The 15,717-nt window shown below is 38.0% G+C and overlaps 2 protein-coding genes across 2 annotated transcripts; both read right to left on the bottom strand.

The window, feature by feature from the left end:
• Positions 1-337: 337 nt before the first annotated feature.
• On the bottom strand, positions 338-8,515 carry LOC118094524 (vomeronasal type-2 receptor 26-like). Its single transcript, XM_060282130.2, has 5 exons — positions 8,228-8,515; positions 6,974-7,143; positions 3,400-3,592; positions 2,678-2,804; positions 338-1,248 (listed from the first exon to the last, which is right to left on the bottom strand). Exons 1-5 carry the CDS (start codon positions 8,513-8,515, stop codon positions 338-340), a joined length of 1,689 nt encoding a protein of 562 aa, XP_060138113.2.
• Positions 8,516-9,738: 1,223 nt separating this feature from the next.
• On the bottom strand, positions 9,739-10,713 carry LOC132593117 (olfactory receptor 10A7-like). Its single transcript, XM_060282129.2, has one exon. It carries the CDS (start codon positions 10,684-10,686, stop codon positions 9,739-9,741), a length of 948 nt encoding a protein of 315 aa, XP_060138112.1. The 5' UTR covers positions 10,687-10,713.
• Between the last annotated feature and the right edge of the window lie 5,004 nt (positions 10,714-15,717).

Genomic DNA, 15,717 nt, shown 5'->3' with positions numbered 1-15,717 from the left:
TTGCACTCTCCTCTTTCACCCTCATTAAGAGGTTCTTTAATTCCTCCTCACTTTTCCCTAGTGAACACACTGGGGGGGGGGGATATATTGGGTGTGTGCCTGCCTATACTTACAACTATGATCACATATACAACAAATATTCAAGTGTAACATACATTATGCATCTCTCTAATTAATTCAGTGCTATCACATTAACTGATTTTTTTCAATGCAGTGTTTTTTTCTCTTGTATGCAGAGGTGCACCCTTGAAGGACTCTACAAATTCCTGGGTTTATACCAGAGCCTCTCATGCAGTCAGTTTCTACCGTAGGAATAGAATAGTGTGATTTCCCATAGTTATTTTGTGAAATTGTTTTTCCTAAAGAAGTTGTTCTTTGTGTTTACTTCTGGCCTTAGTAAAATAATGAACATTTTGGGGGCAAAAATGCAACCAAGTAACCCAGCACTGGACACCAAAATAGAGAAGATCTCCACAGCCACCATGTATTTTCCCCTGGTGCTCAGATAGGTTGGAATGAAGGATAGCCAAACACTGCAAAACACCAGCATGCTAAAGGTAATAAACTTGGCTTCATTGAAACTGTCAGGCAGCTTTCTGGCTAGGAAGGCCATTGTGAAGCTGATACTGGCCTGAAAGCCCATGTAGCCCAGGACCATGTAAAGCATGGTATCTGAGCCTTCATTACATTGCACTACAATCTGCCCAGACTGTGAGACCATATCAAGATCTGGGAAAGGGGGAGATGTGAATAGCCAGATGGCACAGATGACAACTTGAATAAGAGAGGAAAAAAGGATAATATAGTTGGATAGTCCCTTGCCCACCCATTTCCTCATCTTGCTTCCAGGACTTCTGGCCATAAATGCTACAACCACAGTGATTGTTTTGGCCAACACACAAGAAAGTGCAAGAGAAAAGATGTTTCCAAAAGCAGCTTGTCGGAAAAGGCAGGTTGTTATTGTGGGTCGTCCAATGAACAGCAAGGAGCAAATGAAACAAAGCAAAAGGGAGATTAGCAGAAGGTAGGTAAGGCTCCGGTTGTTGGCTTTGACAACTGGTGTCTTCTGGTGTTTAATGAAGGTTGCAAGCACCAGGACTGTGAAGAGAGCAAAAGTAAGTCCAGTGGAAGCCAACCCTTTCCCTAAAGGTTCATCATAGGCTAGAAAAGTTGTAACCTTAGGGATACATCTGTTTCGTTTCTTGTTTGGATGTTCAGTTTCTTGGCATGTTTCACACTCATATGCATCTGTAAAAAAACATAAATTTCCTGTATGGCAGAGCTTTTCAGCATGTAGCCTACATTGTGCAACACAGCACACCACTCAATAATCTACAAAAGCTAGATAATCCCTATTCTGATGTCCGATATTGTTTTGGGAAGTGGGGCAAATTTGCAGCGGGCACTGAAGCCACCACTGTTATGTGGTTTGCTGGTGTGCATACAGACATAGTGTGTGCAGCACACCAATACACTGAAAGGGGCATTATTTAAGCCCACCCAGCCTCCTTTATCTTGTTTGGCATCCTCCCACCCTTTTCTGCATTGTGTTTGCTATACAGTCATACCTCGGTTTAAGAATGCCTCGGTTTGAGTATTTTCAGTTTAAGTACTCTGTGGACCCGTCTGGAACGGATTAATCCACTTTCCATTACTTTCAATGGGAAAGTTCGCTTCAGGTTAAGTACGCTTCAGGTTAAGTACAGACTTCCAGAACCAATTGTGTTTGTAAACCGAGGTACCACTGTAGTCGCTTTGGAGCTGAGTAGGAATTTTTGGCTGGCTTGTCTAAATTTGTGAGAAAGGTTTTTGGTTTTTTGGGTTTTTTTTGTATTTTTCTCCTTTTCCATACTGTAGGATTAGAATAGGAGATTGTTAGGTGATGTGCCTTAATACTTGGCCATTCATGCTGATTGCTTGATTTGGCTACATTGTTCAATTGGCTGATATTTAATTTGGCATTTCGGTTTCATGTTTATAAATAGGTGAATCTGGTCACTTTGGCAGAAACGTGGGGAAAGGAACTTCATAGGGCAGGTTGATAACACACTTAGACATAGGGGCCAAATCTTTACCCCCACCATCAAAGTGGAAACTATTGACCACATACTCCTGTGATGCAGCTACTATGAGGAGGTGCGAGGCGAGCTCATCCACATGACGCTGGCTGAGCTTCCTGGATGCTCGGACAATTTCTATATAGAGTGGTTTCTTTCAGATGCTAACTCTAATGTGACAGCAAAGGTAGCCAAGTTCTGTGCTAGAGCCATAAAAATCCGAGCCGACCTACTTAGTAGTGCCCAAAAATTTCAGGACAGAGCCAAAGATGATCCATTGCTACCATTTGCTGTACCCTCCCAAGTAGTGATACCTTCTTTTATCTAATAATTTTTATAATGGTTAAAGTTGTTTATATTTATTGCTTATATTTTAGATTGTATTTTGGATTGTTTTATGTATATATGTGTATGCTGGTTAAGAACCGTAACAATAAATAATTAACTAACTTACCCCCACCATCACACACAAACATTGTCAACATATCATTATGCATTATCTTATCCAATGCAGCCAATTGATCTGAATGAAAAATCCAGGCATATAGCATAGGCTCTCTATTAAAAACAATTAATATTTGAAATATTATAGTTTTGATAGTGCCTCTGAAATTATCTACCTGTCTGGTGTGAAATGGTCCCCTCTGGGCACTGAGAACAATCATAGCAGCAAGATGGTTCACTCTCACGAACTTTTCTGTGGTATCCAGGGGGACATCTCTCAGTGCACATTGAATAGGGCAATGTCTAACCAAAAAAATAAGAAAATACAGTTCGGTGAATTTCAGTTTATAAATTCATTTCTCTGTATCTTTGCCTGGAGTTGTATATTTTAACCTCTGTTTAAAAAGAAAAAGAAAAAGTGATTACACTCCAGTGTTCAAAATAAAATAACTAGATATAAAACTTGGGCAGAAAAACCTTGTCCCACTCACATGCAATGTCAAAGTACTATGTGTAATCTAACTGGTTCACCATTGAGATAGTTATGTATCATTTTAAAGCAAAGTTATCGAGTTGATTCAGTTGATCCAAGTAACATACGGTAGGTGATTTAGGTTTATTTATTTTTTCTACATAGGTCAATTTGGTTACGTGCCAAAATCAAGTCCTCCGTCACTAAAGCCTTTAGTTATTAGAGGTAAGGGAAGAAGCTCTTTCATGGCAAATTGACAGGTTTTTTCTTTAAAAAAAGAAAACAAAAAACAAAAACAAAACAAAACCTCATGTCTTGAGAAACAATGGAACTCATTCATTTCAATATCTAGATTGAATCCCACAGATTTTGGGACACTATGAAAAATCACAAATTATTAAAATTATTAAAATCTGAATTACCCACTTGGTTGAAGATGTTGGGCCATATAATGGCATCCTTCTTAATGGTAATTTTTTCATTAGAAGAAGACTGGAAATCTACCATTCCAACTCTTACTCGGATGAAAGATTTATTTGGAAAAGTAACCAAGTTAACAATATCATATGATCCAGTAGAAAATTCCATGTTTTCATTAAAGAATACCTCCTCCCCAGCACTGTTGTTGAAATGAATTTTTCTCAAAAATGCCTGAAGCTAGATGGGAAAACCAATTCTCAGGATTTATAAATATTTGTTGTTGGTTATATATTAATGTCATTCAACACATTCAACTACTGCTATCAGAAACTGGAGTATTTGTTACTCAGCACTTAGCTTAATAACTTTGCAAGGAAGATGAATATTGTTTTTGTTGAAACATTGTATTCCTGAATTGTTGCACTCCTATTTTACTCCTGTGTTTTTGTTTGTTTGTTTGTTTGATTGATTGATTGCTTGTTTAGCAAATTTATCATTATAATGAACTGTATATTAATTAAATTGTGATACTGTATACAACCCACCAGAGCAGGTTTTAGGGTAGCGCACTTGGTGCCATGTTGCAGGGGGCGCAACAACAGTGCTCTAGAACAGAGTTTGAGAGGTAGGGGGTCACTGAATTTTAACATCACACAGGGTGCCACTAAAATTTGAGAGCCAAAAGTCTGCCACTGAACCCACCCTGGACAATTTGGTAGAGGGCAGGCTATAAGCACAAACACACACACAAAAATTAAAAAACCAAAACGTTAAGAACAAAACCCTCGCACCACTCTGCAGTGTGCCTATAGCCTCATCATTAGCTATATAATTATTTGTTATCAGTTGTTGATTTTAAGAATGGATTTATTTTCTGAATTCTTTTTATCTTATTTGAGTTTGCTGTAAAGTGGCCTGTGACCTATGCAAAGGGCATTATATTAATCATCTAAATAAATAATTACAAATTTAAAAGCAAGTATGGTATCAGCTCTGCATATCAAAACAGATTACAGTGGTACCTCAAGTTACAAATGCCTCAGGTTTATAAACACTTCAGGATACAAACTCTGCTAACCTGGAAGAGTTACCTCGAGTTGAGAACTTTGCCCCAGTATGAGAATGGAAATTGTGTGCCTGCGGTGCAGCGGCAGCAAGAGACCCCCTTAGCAAAAGCATGCCTCTAGTTAAGAACAGTTTCAGGTTAAGAATGGACCTCCGGAACAAATTAAGTTCGTAACTAGAGGTACCACTGTATGTATCTCCAATGAAAGCCAACACTTTAGCAGATTATTGGCCAAAGGTTGAGTAAAGTGTCACCAGAAAATCACAGAGGTGTTGGATAAGCAGATGAATCTACTTAGATACTGGAAGGTCCACAGCTTGGGTGGAACAACCCACTAACCGTCTTAGTTGTCTACCTTCTCTCTAATTGTACTTCAGGAAGAAGAAAAAAAGGCACCTCCTTCTGATTTCAGTGATAGCCACTATATGATTGCTACACTGAAATTTCTACACTACCATTTGGCAGCTAAAGCAACTGAAGCTATAAATCAGGAATGAGGAACCCTTGACTCTCCAGATCTTGTTTGACTACTGTTCTCATCACCCCTGAGAGAGGATGGGAAAGAAATTCAATTTTATTTGCATTTCAATTAGAAAGTAACTAATTCATTCTTTTTGAACTAATCACAAACACATCTATGTCCCTAAAACTATCAGTTTTCTGAATACTGTGATGCAGTTCTCCACCCAAACAATGCGCACTAAATGCACACATTGGGGAAAATGTGTATAAAATTCAAATAGTATTGAGAATAACATTAAAAAATGCAGTACTTTAGCAGAAATCACTTGGATTTTTTAAAAAAATTTTGCATATTAGGTAAAGCTGCAGACAAAAATGTGTTCATTAGGAAATAATCACACTAGATAAGAGGGCTTTGAAAAACACACACAAATTGTTGCAGACATTGAAAACACACACAAATTGTTGCAGACTAGAAAAATGAGAAATGGGGAGAAAGTGAAATTGATGGATTTGTCCACCCCAAGCTCCAACATCTGGAGCTGATGGGGTATCTGGAGCTGATGGGAGAGAGTTCAACAGCAATTGGGGGTTCATAGATTCTTTATCCTGCATTGGGCTCCTTTGAGAGAAGAAAGAGTTAGATATAAGTTTAATTAATAAATAAAATTGCCACTATAAATGCATTCAAAATGAAAGTACTATGCACTGCCAGATTACATGTGTCAGATGAGGGTTGTTCATCTCTCATTCTTAGAGTAGCTACTGAGCATCATTTGGGAACTTGCGGTCTTTCGCAGAAAGTCTGTGAAACTTCACTGTGGTTATTTATTCAATGACTTTGGTGAAGGTGTTTGTTTTTTTTTAAAATAATTTTTATTAATTTTACACACAAAACTAAACAAACTACACAAACATACAATATAACATACAATATAACACTGTCCCTTCGTCATCCCTCCACCCACTGGTTCACCTCTGCCACCAGTGAAACCCGTGTGCTTTGAGAATCAAAGGGGTCCATTGTAAGTTGGGTTTGGCCTCCCCCCTCCCTCCTCCCCCCTCTTCCCCCCCCCTGCCACTGAGAGGACAGGAATGGAGGAGCTCTGAGGATTGGTTTCCCCCAACTCATTCATGAGTATACTTAGACACATACAAACATAACAACAGTAGGGGAGAATTTTAACTCCCCAATTCTTATTGCCTTAACCTTATACTTGTGACTTCCTCGGTGGTCTTCCTCTTGGTTTTCCTTAGACTGGTGAAGGTGTTTGAAGTCCATCAAAGATTTAGTATTTCTGACCTTCACTAGCAACATGTGTAACACTCGCGCACCCATTGCAAAAGTACTGGGACAAAATATCTAATATTACCTCCCACGGCAGCAGTGCCCAATGATCCAATCCAGCAGGTTTTACCCTCACTGTTTGCCCTTGTGCACGAAAAGTGTGTAAAGCATGTGCCAAAGCATGGACTGCATTGTAGATACTATAGCTCTGATCAGACATGCTCATTTCAAGTACAGTCCCAGGAAGACTAGTCAACTTTTCCTTGCCTGTACAGTTCTTTTTATTTAGAATGTTGTACGGATTAGGGATTCTACACTGAAATGCAGCTTCCCAGAATTTTTTCATGAATAAACTATTTTGGTGCTGGTGAGGGTCATACATCTGGAGAAAATTCTGAAATCCTGGTACATGACTTTTGTGGATTGTCATGAACAAGGAACCGTGGAAGTATTTCAGATTCCAGCCACTCCAAATAATACTTGAGGTGTAATCACACTGGATTGTGGTAGTCCAAACCTTCTCTTTGGGTTTCCTTCCCAAGTAATACTCATTAAACAGTATAATCTGTAAACCTTGCATTGAATAAGTGTCCCCATCTGCAACAATCACATTGGCTTTGGTCCTATGAAGAGTTGCCAGGATATTTCCCTTAGAAAATATATTCCATGCACTAGAGGATTGGAGGAAGAATAATGGTGCCTTCTCTGCAAAGGCAACACAGATGCCATTCTCATTGAGCATACGTTTCATGCTTTGCACAAACCGTTCACCACTGTCATCATCTGAAACAACAAGGCCAATCCATGTCCATCCCAAATATTTTATCAAGTGCACTATCCCTTCACTCTGGGTATTGCCGTTTGGGACCATTTGGTAGGTAAAAGGGAAATAGGTTTTATCGCTCAGTCCTGGGTGAAATGAGCCATAACTGAGCTGAAAAGAGAGTGAAATGCAATATTTTAAGCTGTGAAAGTTGTTATTTTAAAAAGTTGATCCCTTAAAACATTTACTGAGAATTTCTCTGACTGTATCTATGATGAATATTCTGAAGAAGTATCTTCAGAAGACTTCAGATACTAGGTATCTGAAGAAGTTTGCATGCACATGAAAGCTGATACCTATGACAAACTTAGTTGGTCTCTAAGGTGCTACTGGAAGGAATTTTTTGTTTGTTTGTTTTGACTATGGCAGACCAACACGGCTACCTATCTGTAACTAGAATATTCTGCAGGACATCACAGACGTTCTATGAAAAACTGGACATAGTGAATAGCAGATGCATATGATATGCAACATATATATTTTATACACATATTCACAACTTAAATATTCAGTAAAACAACCTCATTAAAACAACACATTATCTAAAAGAGACCCAGGTAGAGTGATCAAGAGAATTTCCGTGTAAACAGATATGTCTTCAAAAGTCAGTGGAATGTCAATATAGATGGGGCCTATTGCTATTTCATCAGGGTGTTATAAACCAACCAAACAACCAACCAACAAACATGAGAATATCATGCCTCTTAACAAATGCAGATTGAAACGAAAAGAACTTTTCCAAAAAAGAAACAAAATGATCAAGAATGGCTGGCAACAACTCATTTGATACAGGAAATATTGTTATACAAAAAGCATATTCTAGTCTGAAGTATATGTCATAGTTGGGCATACAACTACAGTGCAGTGCACATACAATTTGGTCATCATATGGTACAGTTTCTGTGAGCTGCTCATGCACCAAATAAAGGCAGTACATTTCTGCTGGTGGAAATGCATGTCTCAACTCAGACTGCCAAAAGAACATAGAAATCCATATACAAATAGATGAGTTTTCAAAAGGGGAATCGCAGCAGGATGCATAAATCAGATTTCAGATCACTCATCTATATAAACCCATATTTAGTTGCTTTTTTTGTACTTAAACATGAGAAATTTCAACATGTCAGACATGAGAAACATGAAAATTTCATCTCTTGCACAGTTATCTGTAAACTTCCTCTCCACACAATCCTACCTGTGGGATCTGGTAGAGGCTTAAGATAGTGGCTATCTGCATAGAAGCTTCAGAGCCAAGTGCTCCAATGACTGTCAACATCTTCTTTTGCCTTCCGCACATGGAATTAGGGAAGCTGTTTTTCTTTGCTGACAGCAAGGACAGTGTGATATCATAGTTTAATCGTGCTTGGAACATATTATCGTAGATCTGGAACCCCAGAGTAAAATTGGGTAGAAGGTTTGAATCTTTGTTGATCTCATCAATAGCAAAATCGAAGGCAAAGACATGCTGATAATTCTTTTTCATCAACCTACAAAGACAGTAATATTTTTATTTATTTGCACAGCACTAAAGATAAAGGTGAGATAAGCATTGCTTGCTGAAACATCATATCATCTCCTCTCCCCCAAATAAAAAGAGAACAAATACTCAATGAAGAGTTGACACCATCTAATCTCAGTGCAAACTTTGTGCAAACTAATCAGGAAGAATGTTCAATAAGAAGGAAAACTGGAACTACCTAGCTATTGCCATTTGTTTAAACACATGCACACTTAACTGGAACACACGTTTACTGAAGCTCTCGGGTAGCATCTTAAAAGAGTCTTCAGGATATACACCCATGCGCAGAGACAAAACTGCACCAATAACATGGTCCCCTGGTTTTAAAAAATCGTCTTCATATCTGTGAGTAGTTGCTTTGCATTTTCCCTTCAAATTATTATTGGTAGCCTGGGGCAGGAGCTGTAGCAACAGCAAGAGTAGCATCTTATGTCATTGCAACCCACAAGCCTTATTCATTCTCACCAACTGCAGTAGCTTGCAAGACATAGCATGAATATGGACAAGATTCAATGTTATAGATAACCTTATTACATGCTGGCTCTTTTGAGATATTATTCATGTCAATAGTGACAAAGACCTGCTATATCCTTGTTCAATCTACAGTTTTCAATAAACTTTAGAACATTTATAGTAGATCTCACCGCTGATGCAAGGTGTTGCAAGGTTCTTCAATTGATTTAAGTTATTTTCCTATTGGTGCTGCCAGTTAGTTCTTAAATTCTCTGGAGAGTTCACAATGAAAAGACTCAAGCACTGTATTTTCAATAATTATAGAGAAGATAATGGTATCTCTAGTGTTTCTCACACAAACACACTTTCTCTCATTGTTCCAGTACAATGGCGGGAAAACACTTATATGCAGAAACAAGGGATGAATAAAAAGACGGCCGGGGGGTGGGGGTGGGGGACGGGACCCAACACACATCACTGCAATTGGAGGTGGAAGAATTCATTTCCGGTAAGAAAATAGATTTATTTCCCACACTCTTTCAAAAGGTCACAGGACAGTTTACAACACAGTAATTAAGAAGCATAGCATGCAAACATAAAACAATAATCATAAAATACATAGTAAGTATATTAATGCAGCATATTGCATAAGATTTAGAATCACCAAATCTAACAAGGAATTTGAGACATTTTAAAATTTATTTCAACATAATTTATTTGGTCTATTCCTCAATTCACTTATAAACTTTTACCAAAAGCTTTTTCTTCCATAGTTTTATTAGGGCTCCCTGCATTTCCTTGTTTCTTAGGCTGTAGATAATTGGATTTAACAGTGGAGTTACAACAGTATAGGAAAATGATAAAAGCTTGTCCAGTGGTGGAGAGTAGCTGGATTTGGGTTTTAAGTACATGGAACTAGATGTACCATAGAAGAGAATAACAACTATTAAATGTGAGGAGCAGGTGGAGAAGGCTTTATATCTGCTCTCCAAGATTGGCATCCCCATGATGGTAAAGATAATGCCCATGTAAGATAGGATGATCAGCACGAATGGTAGCATGATAGCCATCAGAGCAATTCCAATTACTTGGACTTCATTTAGGAAGGTGTCCCCACAGACTAGTTCTAACAGTGGCTGTATTTCACAGAAGAAGTGGTTGATGGTCACACCACAAAATCGCAGGCGAAATGTGACAGTGGTGTGGGCCAGCCCAACTGCAGTCCCACAAATGTATGAACCAGTCACCATTATCCAGCAAATATTTCTCCTCATAATAATTGTGTAATGCAAAGGGTGGCATATTGCAACGTAGCGGTCAAATGCCATGGCAGCTAGAAGAAAACACTCAGCAACCCCAAAAAACAGGAAGAAGAACATCTGCATGGCACATCCCAGAAAGGAAATAACTGTAGCATCCACCAACAAATTCTCTAATAATTTGGGGATGATGACTGACATATAGCATCCCTCCAAGCTGGCCAAGTGCATAAGGAAAAAATACATTGGAGTGTTAAGCATAGGGTCAGATTTTACAAGCAGAATTATCAAGATATTGATCATCAAGGTGATTATGTAGAGGGAGAGCAGCACTACAAATATCAATACATGGAACTTGTGAGTCTCTGAAAAACCCACCAGTATGAATGCAGACAAAGTTGTGGCATTTTCTTGATTACTCATGGCCTCACTGAGATATTTAGCTTCCTCAGTACTGCTGCTTGTATCTACATCTAGCAGTCTACTATTTCACCACCAACCTATTCATTGATTAATTCATCCAAAATCATGACACCTGCTTATTTTCTTTTAAACTAATGTCCAACTAGTAGCCTAATCACTTTTGATCATCTTTGTTTTCTGCATGTTCAGTGCTCCTGGTGAAGATGCGAAGCATAATACTGTAATTTTCTTGCTTTTATTTCATAGCATCAGCTTCTTATAAGTGAGATTACTTCCTCTGCCACCCTTTGCTCTGTAAGACAACCAAAAATAACATGTTGATTTTTGTTTTTGTTTTTTAAAAAGAGAGAAGTTCTTATGTGTGTGAATATGTAAAGTCACATGGAAAACTAGAACAAATCTCTTACATCAGAGATTTCCATAAAAAGTTTTCCTTTTTATTATCATTAAGTTTATTACGAGCTTTTAACATAGCAGATATACATACAGACATACGTACATACAAACATATGGTACATACATGCATACATACAGTACAAACATACAAAAAAAAACTTACAAAGGCTCAAACACCTACATTCCATCACCTTACAATACTAATATTCATATCCTTGAAATTAATTCTCGATCATTTATAACTTATTACATCAATAATAGAAAGAAAAGAAAATTTCTGTATTCCAATTTCTTAGTCCTCTGTTCTCAGGAGAGGAAGCTAAGTTAAATAATAATCATGGTTCTTAAACTTCCCCATTCTATCTCTCCCTTAAACTCTAACCGAAAATAAATGAAAACATATTATAAAACAGGACTTAGAGACTTCTTATATTCTGACTCTCTTTATCATCATGTCGTCCTTTTATACTATATTGTTGTTATCAGGGATGGAAAACTTATGGTCCTTCAGATGTTCTTAGACAAGCATCCCCAGACTTCGGCCCTCCAGATGTTTTGGACTACAATTCCCATCTTCCCCGACCATTGGTCCCGTTCTTAGACTACAGTTCTTATTATCCCTGACCATTGGATATGTTGGATGGAACTTATGGACTCCAACCTCCAATTGGAGGACCATAGATTTCCATCTCTGTCTTAGAGCTTGATTGCATAGACCTAGGGAAGTGGAGAGTGAATGTTAAATACCTGGCATGTCACAACCCAAGGCTGATAGGCTAATTTGGCTTGTACTCCAAAGTCCAATGACACATGTGGGTAACCTAATGTGATGTGGGGAAACATGACATTTTGGTTTGCAGTGTTTTATCTGTGGTGACTAATACCCTTATCTAAGTTATTACCTTACTACAGTCAATGAATATGCATGCGTGTGAACTAGACTATAGTTCTAGTGGTGGAGCTGTACAGCACCTCAGAATATTTGCCTGTCTAGCACAATATTGTCTGCTTTGATTGCAGCAGCTCCCCAGGGTCTTAGGCAAAGAGAGACAGAGAGAGGTCTTTCATCTGCTACCTATGCCTTTTAACTGGAGATTACATTCACAGGACACACATAGGCAGGCACAAACACAAAGGCACACAGTCATCTCTCCTCTGCTGATGAATGGAGGTTAGCTGTAGAATGGGGATTATCATTCCCCCATCAAATAGCCAACCAGATGACCAGGGAGAGCATGATTTACATCAGGGTGCTAGTGCAGTCTCAGCTCACTTCTTCTTTTTCAAGTTTTTAGGGGGGGGAATTGGCTTGGGGGGAAGGATAAGCACACCTGTTTTACTTGGTGCTGATCTTGAACTAAGCTAAGCGATTGAATTTCCTTTGAAGTCAAAATAAGCAGATTTGCCCTCAGCAAATTTTTGTTACGAAGTATCTTAGCAAAATTGGTGAGAGATTATCATGGATATATTATTGGGTTCAAATTTGGAATTAGGATTGTGTGTTCAAAATCAGATTACAGGGAATACCACTGCTTCACACGAACAGTTTCCACCAGTGCTGGTACTGACCATGAAGTTATTACAATAAGTGACACATATTTAACCAGTGCTTTTCTTCTAGAAGAAGAAAAAAGTGCTGGTACAGTGTACCCTTGAGAACCCTTGAAAAAAGGCACTGGTTTCCACCATGAATTGGGGAAAATAAATGGCGAAGATCAAGCCAGATGAAACAAAGGAACCATTGTATATCATCAGAAGTGGCAACACTTCTCTTTGAAGATTTGGTTTGGTGAGCAAGGCTACTGAGTGCCCTATGGGCATAGGACAGGGATATTCATATGATGCACACATATATTACAGGTTGTGTTTCAGCTCTCAAATAAAACTGTAAAGATAAGTGCTGTTTTAGCTCAGTGCAGCTCTTTCTCTTATTATCTATTTATTATATATATAAGTGTTACTCACAGAGAAATATTGAAAGAAAGAAAAAACATATCGTATATTCCGGCGTATAAGATGACTGGGCGTATAAGACGACCCCCAACTTGTCCAGTTAAAATATAGAGTTTGGGATATACTCGCCATATAAGAAATACGACCCAGTGTATAAGATGACCCCCGACTTTTGAGAAGACTTTCCTGGGTTAAAAAGTAGTCTTATATGCAAGCATATACATTTATAGGCTTGTTCACAGGATACACTGAACAGGTACAAACTGTCTCTACACATGCACAAGCGTTTGTGGAAAAGATGGTACACCTGTTGATTTGTATAGCTGAATTATTTGTGTACACAGGTGGACAAATTGCACACTCATTGAATACAGCAAGCAATCATCTCTTCTGTTAAGATATATAATGTGAGTACAACACCAATATCTCTGCAACAAAAATCTACTCCTGGTGAATTGGAAGGTGAATTACCTAACTATTTGTATTAACACCAACTTGACACTCAATACATATACTTTCAATTTTTATTATTAAACCATGTTTCTGGTGGGACAGGTTAAAGCATATTAATATTTATTTACCTTATTGAACCTTTTAATAAGCTGGTTGCTTCAAATATTACATGATTCTTCTTGGTCTTCTTATCCCCTAGCTATATCAAGTGATGTGATACTCTGTAAATCTTTAGCCACCATGCTAGAGATTGAGATGGAATGAAACCAAGACTTTCCTTCTGTTTTTTTGTGCAATCAGTTGCAAAATACCAAGGAGGCCCTAGAATTGATTGGTGTAGAACTCCTGAGATTACAGCGTTGAAACCATTTTCATCACAGGAGGAACAATTTATTAGCATGCCCAATTAACACAATCCTCTGGGACAGTGATTATATATATATATATATATATATATATATATATATATATATATGATTCTTGATTCATAATTATGCCATAATTATAGCAATAATATGTCAACAAGAATAAGAAATCTTCTTTTACAGCAGCCCAATGCTTATGATCTTCATTCTTTCAAAAAAAAGAAAGGATGAATATCATGTTAATTGGAACTCGAAACAATAGGTCACTCACACAGAAGGCCTGGCTCACATGGCAACTTACATCTGTAGATTAACCATCTACAGATAGTAGATAGTAGCCCAGATACATAAAGAAGACTTGGGTCCAGTTCATACATTCAGTCAGGGTAGTATCACTTCTTAGCCACATTAGTCAACAATGTCTAAGCACACAGGTCAATTGTCTCTGGTTTCCCATATGTTAGTTAACTCTCATCGGCCCCAGCCACTATGACCAATAGTAAGGATGATGTGATGTGCAGCAACATCTTGCCCAAGCAGAACTTAGAAACTCAGGAAGGCCTTCCTGTCTTTATTATCACACCTAACAGTCGCAGGAATGTAATTTTTTTTAAAAAAAAAAAACCTGAATAAATTGTACTCATAAGCAGTAGTTTCTGAATAGTAGTTGCTGCCCTGAATCAATGTAAGATGTTTCTCTATACGGACTTGCTTTCTGACAGCTTCGGTCAAGTGAGTTGTGGAAGTGTTTGGTGGGGAGGTAGAGAAATTTGGGGAAATCGAACTGCCCCCAAATGCCATCCACACAAGGAAAAAAAATATCCTTCCTCTGTCAAACTTCTGCTACGTTGCTGCAGTAATCTGAAGGACAGAGAAAAGGATTGCTGCACCACATTTTAATGCACCTGGGACGATAGCCCCAGCAACCCACCCCCGCTATGCCTGTGCCATAATCAACAAGGATGTGCAAGGATTAATCATATACATGGTTGGTATCACTATCAAGGTTATTGTCCACATTATCGGGTTGTACAAATGGAAATGTGTCCATATCACAACTGTACAAGCAGAGGCCAAAGGTACATGTGTAGGACCTGCTATTTCCATGGCGTGCAATTCAGATTGAAAAACAATGGCACAAATGAATTTATCCTACACTGCATTGCCTAATGCTAAACTCAATTTTCCCCAGCCTCTCTTTAATAAGTGGATTCTCTGTTATTTTATCTAACCCTTTCTAATTCCTGTGAATTCCCAAATTCTCTAATACATATATCGAGAGCAGTGAGCAATTTGAACCGTATGCAAGATTTCAACTCTCAAAGAAACATTGTCTTTAGGGTCATAGGAAAATATAGGTACATACATGTGTAACAGTTTATATGAGGAAAAGTTTCCAAAAAACTTTAAAGTTAGAATTTACTTCTTCTCTGTCATATCATGAACTATAAATTTTATGCAACATTCGTAGCCTGTGTATGACAGAGTTGTTATGAGGATAACATAAGCAGGAATGAAGACATCTGAGTGATATGCCGTGCTGAGTGATATGCCGTACTTTGAAAATACATAGTTATAAATGTAATAATGCAGAGGTGAAAAAGAATTACAGAATATGATCATCCATGTTATATTAATATGCTTTTAAACAAACACATTCCACTACAACTAACCTATAGGCTTGTGTAAACAAAATATCATGCCATAATAATTTTTTGGTTATTTTCTCTCTCTTTTGCTTCAATAGATCAATGCTACAACACGTGAAATTCCCACTACCAACTTGTTTTAACTTTGGGGAAAGCTAATGAGTTATGGAAGACACCGAAGAAGAGTTGAATGAGCAATTAAGAAGGCTATATCT

Source organism: Zootoca vivipara, chromosome 12, assembly GCF_965207765.1.
Source record: "Zootoca vivipara chromosome 12, rZooViv2.hap1.1, whole genome shotgun sequence".
NCBI classification, from domain to species: Eukaryota; Metazoa; Chordata; class Lepidosauria; order Squamata; family Lacertidae; genus Zootoca; species Zootoca vivipara.
Note: the sequence above shows the minus strand (reverse complement) of the source record. Positions and strands in the feature narration are given on the sequence as shown.

What these genes read in the sequence shown, in the direction of transcription:
- LOC118094524 (XM_060282130.2), bottom strand. Translation starts at nt 8,515, where the DNA reads ATGAAAAAGAATTATCAGCATGTCTTTGCCTTCGATTTTGCTATTGAT. An exon ending in GCCTCTACCAGATCCCACAG is followed by an intron (nt 7,144 to 8,227) that starts GTAGGATTGTGT and finishes CTCTCTTTTCAG; the next exon opens with CTCAGTTATGGCTCATTTCA. An exon ending in GATGATGACAGTGGTGAACG is followed by an intron (nt 3,593 to 6,973) that starts GTTTGTGCAAAG and finishes TTTCAACAACAG; the next exon opens with TGCTGGGGAGGAGGTATTCT.
- LOC132593117 (XM_060282129.2), bottom strand. Translation starts at nt 10,686, where the DNA reads ATGAGTAATCAAGAAAATGCCACAACTTTGTCTGCATTCATACTGGTG.